The following is a 14446-nucleotide window of genomic DNA, read 5'->3' as shown; positions in this document are numbered from 1 at the left end:
CCCAAGTAGCCACAGTGATCAGAGCTGGGCCGATCCAGAGGCAGGAGCCTCCTCTGGATCTCCCATGTGGATGCAGGGGCCCAAGAACTTGGGCCATCCTCCACTGTTTTCCCAGGCCATAAGCAGAGAGCTGGATCAGAAGAGGAGCAGCCGGAACAGGAATTGGCATCCATATGGGATAACAGTGCCGTGGGTGGAGGTGTAACCTACTACACCATGTTGCTGGGCCATGTAGCTGTTGCCTTTAAGAGCTTCAGGAAAACATCCTGCACATTGTATGTCTAGAAATACAGGCAAGATTCACAGAGAATTGAATTGTAAATTTCATGCCTATGAAGAGAAAATGAGACTGGGAAACCCTCCACAGAACAGGTGCTGTATTTAATCTGAAACTTGATGGCTAATTAGGAATTTATAGGATAATTGGAGAAAGCCGTTCTTACCAGAAAAATAGCAAGTATAAGGGCAGTAGGCAAAAAGACCAGGAATCTCTTGGTAGCTGCAAGAAGTTGAGAATTGCCAGGGGGCATAATATAATTAAGATAACATTAAGTAGGAGATGCAACCTGAAAAGTAGCCAAAAACTGGACTATAAAAGGTCACATAATTTAAGGAATTTAGGTACATTTAAAAATTAAATGTTTTTTTTTTTTGAATTTTTATTTTCATTTTATTTGAAAGGCAGAGAGACAAGGAGATAGACACAGAGATCTTTCATTTGCTAGTTTACTCTGCAGCTGCCCACAACATCCAGGACTGGGCCATGCTGAAGCCAGGGACCTGGCACTCTGGGTTGCCTATATGCATGGCAGTGACCCAAGTACATGAGCTATTATCTCATTTGATGCTACCCAGGCTGTGCATTAGCAGTAAGCTTGATCAGAAGCAGGGGAACCTAGACTTGAACTAAGCACCCTGATATAGGATGTGGGTGTTATAAGTGGCATCTTAACCACTGTGCCAAGTGCATGCCCCTAGATTTTATGTTACAAGGAATAGGCAACCACTGAAAAGAGTTATAGGTTATGTTTGGGACCTTCTGTGGGGACTGGGTTGGTAAAGGCTTGAAGGGTAAAATTGAAAGTAGCTGTTGAGCAGTGGCCAAATGAGATGAGGAAACTGGTTAGACAATGGTGGTAGAGAAAATAGAGAAGATAATGAGATCTGAATTAAGGTTAATGGTAATGGACATATAAAGAGGAATAGACTGATTTGGAATGTTCTGAAGCTGTGTCACAGTTGTAGTGAAGACCTTGAGAGCCAACTAAAGAATGTTCTAGAGTTCTAGGTTATTGCCCTTTATAGTGTTGATTCTTATCTATTAGGAAAGATTATTCTGATCCAGAAGTCTAAGATTCAGAATTAGGATAATGTTAGTGAGTTATAAAATAAAGTACTGTGAAATACAAATCAGGAATTGGAGAGTAGTGGTTTATAGATCCCAAATGAGAGAACCAGGGAGGATGTTCTTGCCTGGAAGGGAGTCTGTCATTTTTATTCTCTGGCAGTTTTGACAACTGGATGTTGTGGGGTGGGTGAAATGCTAGAGATTTTAACAGAAGTGGAACCATTCATTCAGCTTTGGTTCTGGGGCCATCATCCAAAGTAAGACTTCCAGACTATTTTGTACTCCTTTCTCATTTGGTTTTGCTTCCTCAGGATTCTGTATAATTAACTGACGTAACTAGAAATGATTCTTCTTGGAAATACAGTTTGAAATAACTGAGCTCAACTGAATCTTTACATCTTTCTCTGCTGTACCAGTAAATATATCTTTTGTGTCACTTGTGACCCTCAATATTTCATTTGGATTTGCTTTCTTTGCTACTGCTTTCTTCCCATTTATTACCACCTTGCCTATAGTAGTCACTTGGAGCTGTATAGATTTTACATTTGTTTGGGAAGTGCAGGTAGAGAACTCCTTGAAAACTAAAGCCATGGCTTTGTGTATAATTCTAAATTATTCTAAGTTAAATGAAAGGAGCAAATCTAAATAGAAATTGCTATGGGTAGATTTTTGTTTATTTCCATTTCTTTTATTTGAATATATAAAAATCCTAGAATATTAGACTTTTAATATAAGATCATTCAGTCTAGATGTTTTTATAGCTGATAAAATGGCATGAGAAGGCATAATCATTAGAGGTAGAAGCAAGGCTGCAAACCAGGGCTTCAGATTTCTAGTCTAGTAATTTTCCTACTGATTACAAAAAAGAAAAGTTTTACTATTTCTGGCTTGTGCTTGCTGTATTGTGTATTCTTTTGCTCTCCTTCTTCCATGGTGGGTGCATACATACTAGCATGTATATGTACACATCTACTTTTTACCTACATCTGCCTATTTCCAAACATGTTCAAAATGAAGGTTTCCTCATGTAAATGAGAATCATTTCTTACTCTGTTTTGTTAGAATAGAATATTTGAATTTCAGTTCCTCTAGAAAAGTTAGGTTTTTATTCTATCCCCACTCTCAACTCTTTTACAATTATAAAAGACTGCCATTAAACATGGAATATGCCACCAACACTGAGACTTATGAGTATTTTAAGTTTGATTGGCAGGAGGTAAATGAGGGAATATATTTGTTTAGCAAATGAACTACATATAAAAATAAAAATTGGAATTTTATTGCATCACATCTTTTTAGATTGTGAACTCTGGTTTTTTTTTTTTTTTTTTTTTTTTTTTTGTGGCTAACAATTTTTTTAAAAAGATTGGCTCCCCATAGCTATCACATTGTAGAGTTCTAAGCTTTCTATTGTTTTTTCTTGAAATTTGAAACTAGAAGACTTGTGTACCTGGGGCAAAATTTTGTAACCATTTTTGAGAAGACCAAACTCCATTTTCTGTGGGAACTGCTTCTTTATTTTATTTAAAAGATTTATTTATTTATCTTGAAAATCTGAATTATAGAGAGAGGGAGAGAAAGGGAGAGAGAGAGCAAGAGAGAGAGAGATTGGCATCCACTGGTTCACCCCCTAGATGGCTGTAAAGGCCAGCACCAGGCCAGGCCAAAGGCAGAAGCCAGTAGCTTCATCTAGTTTGGCAGGTTCCTGAACACTTGGGCCATTTTTGCTGCTTTTTCCAGGCCATTAGCAGGGAGCTGTATCAGAAATGGAGCACCTGGACTCAAACGAGTATGCATATGGAATGCTGGCGTTGCAGGCAGCAGCTTTACTTCCACAACCCAGTGCCAGCCCTGGGAACTGTTTCTTTAAAGGATCTATTTCCCCCAACAAAATGATTTCCCTTGTTTCTCCCACTAGAATATAGTATTATGAGCTTTTGAATGTATAATAAAGAATTATTATATCCTCAGTGTTATGCGTAGATGCTGTTTAAATTTGGTTGAATGTGTGAATGCCAAAAACCACTGAACCAACCAACCAAGAAACCAATCAAACAATAAAGCATAAGATAGCATGAGCATTACAGTGTTTGACTTAGTGGCCAGAGTGTTAAGAAAACCGGTATTAGCCAGAATAGCTTCTACAAATAACCAAAGCTGGGTAACTTACACTGTTTCTGTCCTTTTTCTGAAGCATAATTTCTTAATTATGTTTGTGATTAAAAATGAAAGAAATGATAAAACATAAAGTTATTTCAAAGTTATACTACTATCTTCAGTTGACCACAGCAATATGACATTTTAGTGAGCTCTCGCACAAACTTCCTGTACACTGTTGAGTGTTTTTGGACATTATTTTCACAGTCTGCACCAACTTTGTAGAATCTCAGGAAAACATACCTTTCTGTAGAGTGAAGTGATATGAGCTCTAGGAGAAACTAGACGTGCCATAGTTGTGTCTGGGAATCAGATTCTGGTTTGGCCGCGTTTTTCTTTCTGATCTTGGGGAAGTGGTGTTAACATTTCTGGGTCTCAACTTTTCTCATCTGTAAGATGTGACAGTTTCAACCTGTGTGCTCATTGTATTGATAACTAAGTGAGGTATAAACCTGCACTGGCTCATAGTGAGTGCTCAATAATTTGTGCTTTATTTTTAGGAACAGTTATCCATTATATTCTTTATTCATGTTGTTTTTTGTTTTTTAGTGAACAACAAGACTGTGAAATTGCTCAGGAAATTCAGGAGAAGCTGACTATTGAGGCAGAGAGACGACGCATTCAGGAGAAGAAGGATGAGGTACAACTTAGTTAATGTCCTCCACCCAGTGGAGGAAAGGGTGCTCAGATCTAGAGCAAAATCCTTTTTTAGTACTCATGGGTTAAATGTAGGTGTGCTGGACGTTCAGCAGAACTCCTCATTCGGGAAGCAGTAGTACAAGCGTTGTCCTGCATGGATCGTTATTTTCTCATGATCAGTTGTGGAATGGCTGAAGTCTTGAGAGATGAAAATGGATATGTATAAACATGTATTTGTTCTTGCTACTGCTAAAAAAAATCACCGCCAATTTGGTGGTTTAAGGCAACAAATTATTTTTTCACAATTTTGGAGATTAGCAATGTAAAATCAAGATGCTACCTATTTTTTTTTTTTTTAAGATTTATTCATTTATTTGAAAGAGTTACACAGAGAGAAGGAGAGGCAGAGAGAGAGAGAAAGAGAGATCTTCCATCCGCTGCTTCACTCCCCAATTGGTCGCAGTGGCTAGAACTGCACCAGTCTGAAGCCATGACCCAGGAGCTGCTTCTGTTTCTCCTATGCAGGTGCATGGGCCCAAGAACTTGGGCCATCTTCTACTGTTTTCCCAGGTCAGAGCAGAGAGCTGGCTTGGAAGTGGAGCAGCCAGGACTCGAACTGGTACTCATATGGGATGTCAGCAACGCAGGCAGTGGCTTAACCTGCTACACCACAGTGCCAGTCCCAAGATGCTACCTCTTTTTCGTTTTCTTTTTCTTTTTCTTTTTTTTTAAAGATTTATTTATTTCTTTGAAAGTCAGTGTTACACAGAGAGAGAAAGAGGCAGAGAGAAGGAGAGGCAAAGAGAGAGTGGTGTTCCATCCACTGGTTCACTCCCCAACTGACTGCAACAGCTGAAACTTGCCGATCCAAAGCCAGGAGCCAGGAGCTTCTTCAGGTTTCCCACATGGGTGCAGGGTCCCAAGGACTTGGCCTATCTTCCACTGCTTTCCCAGGCCATAGCAGAGAGCTGGTTCAGAAGTAGAGCAGCCGGGACTCAAACCGGCACCCATATGGGATGCCAGCGCTGTAGGCTGTGGCTTTACCTGTTATACCACAGTGCAGGCCCCAAGATGCTACCTCTTGAAAAGGATCATTCCTCCGGCACACCGGGTTCTAGTCCCGGTCGGGGCGCCGGATTCTGTCCCGGTTGCCCCTCTTCCAGGCCAGCCCTCTGCTGTGGCCAGGGAGTGCAGTGGAGGATGGCCCAGGTGCTTGGGCCCTGCACCCCATGGGAGACCAGGAAAAGCACCTGGCTCCTGGCTCCTGCCATCGGATCAGCGCGGTGCGCCGGCCGCGGCGGCCATTGGAGGGTGAACCAACGGCAAAGGAAGACCTTTCTCTCTGTCTCTCTCTCTCACTGTCCACTCTGCCTGTCAAAAAAAAAAAAAAAAAAAAAAAAAAAAGAAAAGGATCATTCCTTCCTTCCTACTGTCTGTTGGTGATTCTTGCCAATCTGTAACATTCCTTGACTTGCTGCTGCATCACTTCAACCTGTGCCTTTGTTGTCAGACAACCCACTTTCCTCTGTTTATCTTTGAGCTCTCTCATCATCTTATAAGGACACCAGTCATTAAAGAGAGCTACACTAATTTAGTATCAATTGCATTGTTAAGATTCTATATCCAAATAGGGTCACATTCTGAGATCCTGGTTGAAAATGAATTTTGTGGGCATTTTTCAGCTTACAAGATTTCTATGTCTGGGTTATTTTTGCAACTTCTAAGAGGGGAGATCCCACATGGTGCCTGGAGTAGAGTCAGGGAAGAAATAGTCCTATGGAGGCTGTGACAGGGTATTTCTCTCTCTTTCACCTTTCTTATTTATGATGTTTTGACTTGGAGAAGTAATCTGTTTGATTCTGTATGCATTTTTAAATTACATTTTTTAAACCTGAGTGACTACAATTAGTGATAATGATTAGCTTGTGAGAAGACTGGAATTTACGTAAATGTTAATTTGCTCCTGTGTTTATATTCTTAACCCTTCTTTACAGTTCATTTCAGTTTACATCAATTCAGTCAGCCTTCCTTCATACCTGTCATGCTAGTGTCATGGCCACTCTCTTGGTTTGTAAAAGGGAAGAAAATGATTTGTCATTTTAAATTGTAGAATGTATATTCTGTTAATGCCACCCCAGATAGACCTTGGAATGCTGAAAAATGGGTGCTAGTAATAATTACATAAACTGGGGCTATTCTGGACAGACTGGTGTATATTCAGTACGTGTATCCTATTCAGAAGGTATGATCAGGGTCATGAGTAAGCTGTCCTGCATATGTTTCCATCCCACAGAACCACCCTTGTTTCTCTAAGACTTCTTGTTCAGAACCATAAAAAGGAGAGACACCTGGTATGAGTGTGTTTAGTTACTTCTTTTAAACATAGACCTTAGTGATGTGGAAATCAGAATTGTACATAAGAATTAGGGTTTTTTGGATCCTGCATGTTCTCAACACAGGAGGCTCTTTCTTAGTACAGCATGAGTTGCTTTTCATTGATAAAGAGTTTGCTTTGGGGAGGAACTGTGAACTGAAAGAAGTGATTATCTTTTGTAGACAGGAAAGCTTCTATTTAAAAAATAACAGAGTGATGAATTTGCCTTCTTTATAAATGCTACTTGTGTCATATGATTTTTTCCCCCATTCAGGGGGACACAAAATAGGAAGAAAAACGTAAACACTTTATTTTAGACATATGGACTTTAAATAGTAATCATAATAAGTAATCTCATGATAAAGTAAGCCAGAGTAGTGATTAGCTCCATTTATCAGATGAGGAAATGAAGTCTTAAAGAAATTTCTGACTAGAACCAAGTTATGAAAAGATGCCAGAGAAATGTCTGATTGGGGTCTCCTGACTGTTTCTGATGTAGTCCTTCTGTGACACAAAATAAACATCTGGGCTTTGCAGTCAGACTGACTTGGTTTTAAATTTTAGTTCATCAACTTATATCTAGTGGCATCTCTTTAAAAATGTTTTTAATTTACATATTTATTTGGTAGATAAAGCTATAGAAAGAGAGAAAGAGAAATATCTTCTATCCTCCCAAATGGCTGCAACAGCTGGAATTGGCCATGTTGAAACCAGGAACTTTGTACTCCATAGAGGTCCCCAAAATAGGTAGCAGGGAGCCAAGCACGTAGGCCATACTCCCTGGCACATTAGCAGGTAGCTTGTCCAAATTAAGGTGGCTGGGATTCAAGCCGTACATTGATATCGGCTGCTGGTATCACAAGCGGGGGTTTAACCTGTAGTTTCATAAAGCCGATCAAAAGTAAATTCTTGAGGTGACATCTCACTTAACCATGCAGAACCTTAGGTTGCAAAGTGAGTAAATTATAATAGTTGCACATATCCTAAAGGGTTGCTGTGAGGTTTAAATGAAATCATGTATAAAAGGCTTTTCTTTCCTTTTGGCTGTCTTGATGGCACTGCCACCTCTGCCCCAAACAATCCTGCTTTTTAGAACAACCCCAATCTCATATTTAGAGATATGTGCTAAATTAGAAAGGGGAGAACTTAATAGGCTTCTGTGTATTCCACTGTGGTATATTTGAGGGGTCTTAAGTATTTATATGCCTTTCTAGGCCTCCCACTATTTTGTACTCTACTACTTTTGACCTAATACAGTGGTTTCTCCCTTCCTAGTAGAGTGAAAATGTTAAATGAGAAATCCACTTACGGAGGTTTAATGATGAAGACCTTCATTCAGACTTTTTGACTTTTTTTAACTCATACCTTAGAAGATGGCTATTGTGCCAAATGTTCTTTTATAGTGGGAAATGTGACTCTTTGCTGACTAGTATGTTGTTAATAATAAATGGAAAAAATTGTTAGTAAAGTTTTTCATTGAAGGATATGTGATAGCGCTTGTTCATTTTTGTCCATGGGAAACAGGATACCTCAGAGACAGAGAAGACTAAGACTGAGACAGTGGTGCAGATTCCAAATTCTTCTGGCTAATTTTTGAGGGAGCGTTTCCTGTTATTCATTAACTGTCCTACTTCTTTTATTTTTCCTCTCTATGCTCATCTCACTATTCTGTGGAGTCTGCTTAGTTAATAATTTCTTATTCAGTAGCAGGGTTGTGGAAAATTCCTCTCCAGATTTTCATCTGTATCTCTTTCAGAGACTTTTGGGGCCAAATCGCTCAGATAGTTTGGGATCCCTCAAAATGAAAAGATGGAGGCTAAGGCCTCTTTCCTCCTGGGACGTGTTTTTGTTCTAAGCAGCACTGTTCTTGAGAAGCAGTGAAGCTATACAACTTTGTGTGGTTGAATTAGCACGTATTTCCAGTTCTGTTATGGTATAATTTTATTATTTATTAATAGAGCACTTATGTAAGAAAAGTGGTATTCCTATTCAGGGAGACAGATGTGGAAAAGTTTAAGAAGTTTTTTGTCTTCTTACTAACATTGACTCTGTCTTTCCATCTCCTTTTTCCTTTTATCTCTGTCTCATCCTCTCTCCCTTTCCTGCCCCCTCCTCCTGTTTGTCGTTTTTTTTCTTTTTTCTTTCTTTCTTTTTTTTTAAAGTCAGAGTTACACAGAGAGAGGCAGAGAGGTAGAGGGAGAGGGAGAGAGAGAGAGAGAGAGAGGGGTCTTCCATCCACTGGTTTACTCCCCAACTGTCCACAACAGCTGGAGCTGTGCCGATCCAAAGCCAGGAGCCAGGATCTTCTTCCAGGTCTCCCACACGAGTGCAGGGGCCCAAGGACCCAGGCCATCCTCTACTGCTCTTCCAGGCCATAGCAGAGATCTGGATCGGAAGTGGAGCAGCCAGATCTCCAACCGGCACCCACATGGGTACAGGCAGCGACTTTATCTGCCAAGTCACAGCGCCGGCCCCTGTCTGTCTTTTTAAAAGACTCTTTTAAGCAGTGTCTTGATTATATAGTTGAATTTCTCGCTAGCCATCTCTTGAGGAGTCTTTGGTTATACTAACTATATCAGTTTGTGATTAATAAAGATGAATAATTCCATTGGGATTCTTCTTTTCATTCACAGAGTAAGCATTTTTGATCGTTATTTAACAAAAATCAAGGAGTGTGTGGTTGATTTAATAACTTATTAGAACTGTGTGTAATTATTATGTGTACCTGTATAAAAGTGTGTGTTTGACTCCTTGTGGACATATACATGTGTTGTTTTTTTTTTTAAACATCTATTTATTCATTTGAAAGGCAGAGTTAAAGAGAAGCAGAGGCAGTAGTAGAGAGAGAGAGATCTTCCATCTGCTGGTTCACTCCCTAAATGGCTGCAATGGCCAGAGCTGGGCCCATCCAAACCCAAGGAGCCAAGAGATTCTTCCGGGTCTCCCACATGAGTTCAGGGGCCAAACACTTGGGCCATCGTCTACTTCTTTCCCAGGCCATAGAGAGCTGGATCAGAAGTGGAGCAACCAGGTCTCCAACTAGTGTCCATATGGGATACTGGCACTGTAGGGGCGGCTTTACCCGCTATGCCACAGCACCAGCCCCACAGTGTTTGAACCTAGATTCAATATGTGGTAATGTTTAGCTATTTTATAAAAACAAAAATTTTTTTGGCTAAAGTAAATATTAGCCTGGCCAAACATCATGAAAAGTTTATGACACTTGTACAACAATTTGAAACCATTTTAATAGAGTGAACTGTTTAGGGATAAACTTAGTAACCAGTTTACAGTAAAAAGTGATTTTAATATGAGCTTACTTACTAATAGTACTCAGGTGATTGTAATTTCATCTTCTAATATTTATACAAATTTATAATATTCAGAGACTAGCTCAAATAGGAATACATTGAAGTTATTGAACATTTTCCTGTGTTTGGTTAATTTAAAAATAGGTTTGTATATATGTTACCAAAAAGGAAGGTGGGAGGGAGGCTTCTGACAGAAAATTATTCCTCTCTGTTCTTTAGTTATGTTGATGTTTTTATTCCCATAAAATTGATAGTATAAAGTTTTCCTGGTTTTATAGGATAACCCTTTTGGGATTATATTTCCCTTGAGATCCCCACTGAGTTAGATGAATATACTAATTGCTAATTAATAAGGATTAGCAATCTAATGGATTGGTTTTCTTGTTTACCCCTTCTAATGGTTTATTTGGTAATCATATTGTTAGACCTCATTTTGGTTGTTTTAAACTCAGAAAATTTTTTTTAGGATTTATTTATTTGCAAGAGAGATGGAGAGGGGAGAGAGAAAGAAATAAAGAGAGGTGTGAGAGAAAGAGAGGTGTGAGAGAAAGAGAGGTGTGAGAGAAAGAGGTGTGAGAGAAAGAGAGGTGTGAGAGAGAGGCCTTCCAGCTGATGGTTCATTCCCCAAGTAGCCACAATGGCCAAGACTAAGCCAGGCTGAAGCCGGGAGTTAGGAGCCTCATCTGGGGCTCCCACATGAGTAGCAGGGGCGCAAGTACTTGGGCTGTCTTCACTGGTTTTCCCAGGCCGTTATCAGGGAGCTGGATTCGAAGTGGAACACCTGGCACATGAACCAACACCCATATGGAATGCTGGTGGCTTTATCCACTATACCACAATGCTGAACCCAAGATTTCCTACTTCTGAAGCCCACTGCCTTTGTGAGGTAGAGGTGAAGATTTTAAGGGAGAAGTAACCCTGATGTAAATTCTATAAATCAAGGGCGGGACACCTTTTTTCTGCCAAGGGCCATGTTTGTATTTATAACATCATTCGTGGGTCATACACAGTTATTAACTTAAAAATTAGCCTGCTGTAGACTTGATGAATTTTGAGTCCTGCCTGTGATTGCCTTGGCAGGGCCAGAGCAAATGATTTCATTCCCACCCCTGTACATGTTAATGATAGTTTGCCATTGACTTAGAAAGAGGAAAGGGTTCCATGGAACCTTGTTTATATTAACGCCTGTCTTTCTTTTTTTTTTTATTTTTTTATTTTTTTATTTTTGACAGGCAGAGTGGACACAGTGAGAGAGAGAGAGAGAGAAAGCTCTTCCTTTGCCGTTGGTTCACCCTCCAATGGCCGCCGCGGCCAGCGCGCTGCGGCCGGCGCACCACGCTGATCCGATGGCAGGAGCTAGGAGCCAGGTGCTTTTCCTGGTCTCCCATGGGGTGCAGGGCCCAAGCACCTGGGCCATCCTCCACTGCACTCCCTGGCCACAGCAGAGGGCTGGCCTGGAAGAGGGGCAACCGGGACAGAATCCAGCGCCCCGACCGGGACTAGAACCCGGTGTGCCGGTGCCGCAAGGTGGAGGATTAGCCTAGTGAGCCGCGGCGCCGGCCAACGCCTGTCTTTCTTAGGGCATCAGTCTTTGCATGCTTACATTGCTTACATTACACTAATCAGTTTGCTTTAAAAAAAAAAAAAACTTTATTTATTTGACAGAGTTACAGACAGAGAGACAGAGAGAAAAGTCTTCCTTCCATTGGTTCACTCCCCAAATGGCCTAAATGACCGGAGCTGCGCTGATCTGAAGCCAGGAGCCAGGCGCTTCTTCCTGGTCTCCCTTGTGGGTGCAGGGGCCCAAGCACTTGGGCCTTCTTCTGCTGCTTTCCCAGGCCACAGCAGGGAGCTGGATCGGAAAAGGAGTAGCCAGCACTAGAACTGGTGCCCATATGGGATACTGGTGCTGCAGATGGAGGATTAACCTACTGTTTCACGGTGCCATCCCCTCAGTTTGCTTTTAATGCTTGATAGATGGGAACTTAAAGGTTATTGACTGTGTATCCCAAGTCTCTACTGGGCTACAGCTAGATGTTTTGCCCATTGAAGAGAATCAATAAATCCATGTTTTCATTAAAACAACTCTCTAGCTTTTTAGAGATCTTTAACTGTGCCTTTTTTTATGGTTATAGTTCAATGTTTCTCTAGTTGGATGAGCTTGGATAACAGAAAAAGAGGTGAAATACAATAGTAAATTCCCTTTCTGATAAGTTTATTTTATTAGGCAATCATCTGTGGGCCAGCTATTTCTACATATTGCCCGGAAGTAAGCCTACCTGATTAATTAAAAACTAATTGAAAAGGGCTTTTAAAAGGAAATAAGAGGACTTTTAGTTTTTTTGTTTTCTGTAATAAAATGGTTTGTATTTTACATTATAAAAGCAATGCTTGCTATTTAGAAAATGTTAAAACAAAATCATATAACGTACATAAAAAATAAATCTACCTTCATGCTTACATTTCTAGCTTCATGCTTATATCCTTTGCAGCTCATATTAACAAATTCAGATTTTGTTTTGCTTTCTATATAAAAATAGTATCTCTTCCATTATTTTCAAGTTCTCTGACTATAGCTGTGTTAGTTTATTATTGTAATGATTAATGATTAATTTTGTCTAATTATTTGGAAGAATTCCTAAACACACGTTACATACAACATTGGTTCCCTAAGGTTTATATTTTTTTTTGTGGTTAAAAAAAAAAGTCTTCCACCAGTAAATAAATTTGGAAATCCTTGGTTTCAGGAGGAAAATAGGTTCTTGGGACTAGTTTTGTGATTTACCAGGTAAAGCTCTGCTTGGGATGCTTTCTTCCCATATATGAGTGCCCGATTCAAGTATTGGATATTCCATTTTCCTTCCAGCTTCCTGTTTATGCACCTGGAAAACAAATAATGACCTAGTACTTGTGTCCCTGACACCTACCTGGGAGACATGGATGGAGTTCTGGCTCCTGACTTTGGCCTGGCGCAACCCAGGTTGTTGTGGTGATTTGGGAAGTGAACCAGTAGGTAGAAGAATCTCTATCTTTTAAAGTTTTTAAAAACAATAATGCACATTTTAGGGCCGGCGCCGCGGCTCACTAGGCTAATCCTCCGCCTAGCGGCGCCGGCACACCGGGTTCTAGTCCTGGTCGGGGCGCCGGATTCTGTCCCGGTTGCCCCTCTTCCAGGCCAGCCCTCTGCTGTGGCCAGGGAGTGCAGTGGAGGATGGCCCGGGTGCTTGGGCCCTGCACCCCATGGGAGACCAGGAAAAGCACCTGGCTCCTAGCTCCTGCCATCGGATCAGCGCGGTGCGCCGGCCGCCGCGCGCTGGCCGCGGCGGCCATTGGAGGGTGAACCAACGGCAAAGGAAGAGCTTTCTCTCTCTCTCTCTCTCACTGTCCACTCTGCCTGTCAAAAAATAAAAAAAAAAAATAAAAAATAAATAAAAAAATAAAAACAATAATGCACATTTTAAAGAGTTAGATATACTACATGCTTTCTTTTGACTGCTTTGTGGGTTTTTTTTCGGGGGTGAGGGGGCGGCAGTTACAGGGTAGAACTTTTACAGATCAATGTTCTCTGAAACAGAGCTCAGGAAATGCCTTTCTAGATTAACCTTTAGCAGGAAGGAAGCTGAGGTCCACAGAGGTTGTTTATATGAACGGTGATGAGGCTGATTAACTGTGTTCCAACACTGTGACTAACAACTGACATTTTTAGCTATTTCAGAGGAAATTACTGCTACACCATAATGTTGGAAAGTAGGGAGATCTGGCCAGTTCTAAACATGTATGATATAGTGACAGGTTTCTATTGAATTATGTGTCCTTTCCTTCCTGTAGCCTAACATACCTTTTCTTCTCATCTAGGTAGATGCTACTTAAAAAACTGAGGGATGAGCAATTAAGATACCTACATCCCTTGTGGTGGACCTTTGGCACAGTGGTGCAGTGGTTAAGCTACAGCTTGAGAGATCCACATCCCAAATGAGAATGCCTTGATTCAATCCCAGTTCTGCTCCCAAGTCCAGCTTGCTGCAAATGCACACTATGGGAGACAATAGGTGATAGCTTAAGTCTTTAGGTCTCTGCCAGCCATGTAAAGTCATGGTTTCCTCCTGACCCAAACCCTGGTTCTTAATGGCATCTGTAAAGTGAACCAGGGGGTGGAAAATCTCTCTGTCTCTTTCTGTTACTGTACCTTTCAAATAAATAATAAATTTGAAAATTAAAAATTTATGTAATAGTTACTGATAACAAAATGGGATCTCTTATCAGAATACAGGTAGAGTACTCATCTCCAGGTTCTGATTCCAGCTTCCTGCTAGTGCGTATCTTGTGAGGCAGCAGTGATGATTCAATAATTGGTTTCTGTTACACATGTGGGAGAGAGACCTAGATTGAGTTCCCTATTCTACCTTTGGCCTTGGCACAGCCCGCAGCTGTGGTAGTTATTGGGGAGTGAACCCATGAATGGGAGCTAACTAACTCTCTCTCACTCTCTCACTCTCTCTCTCTCTCACTCTCTCACTCTCTCTCACACTCTCACACACAGGCTCTCGCCCTCACCCTTCCTCTCATTGTCTCCCTCTCATTGTCTACCTCTCTGCCCCTCTCCTCCCTCCTTCTCTC

The 14446-nt window shown here is 40.9% G+C and overlaps 1 protein-coding gene across 10 annotated transcripts in view; it reads left to right on the top strand.

Moving 5' to 3' along the window:
* Positions 1-14446, top strand: part of CCDC50 (coiled-coil domain containing 50) — a 75431-nt gene that overhangs the window by 29945 nt on the left and 31040 nt on the right. For all 10 annotated transcript variants that reach the window (XR_016232478.1, XR_001794693.4, XM_008266664.5 and 7 more), the window contains one exon: positions 4055-4145. Coding sequence is in view for 8 of the 10 variants with exons in the window: in XM_008266664.5 (XP_008264886.1) it covers positions 4055-4145 (91 nt within the window). In the remaining 2 variants the exon portion in view is untranslated. The remainder of the gene's footprint in view (positions 1-4054; positions 4146-14446) is intronic.

This window comes from Oryctolagus cuniculus, chromosome 4 (assembly GCF_051225735.1).
Source record: "Oryctolagus cuniculus isolate XC-2025 breed Fujian yellow rabbit chromosome 4, ASM5122573v1, whole genome shotgun sequence".
Classification (NCBI taxonomy): domain Eukaryota; kingdom Metazoa; phylum Chordata; class Mammalia; order Lagomorpha; family Leporidae; genus Oryctolagus; species Oryctolagus cuniculus.
This window is presented reverse-complemented; position numbering and strand designations above follow the sequence as displayed.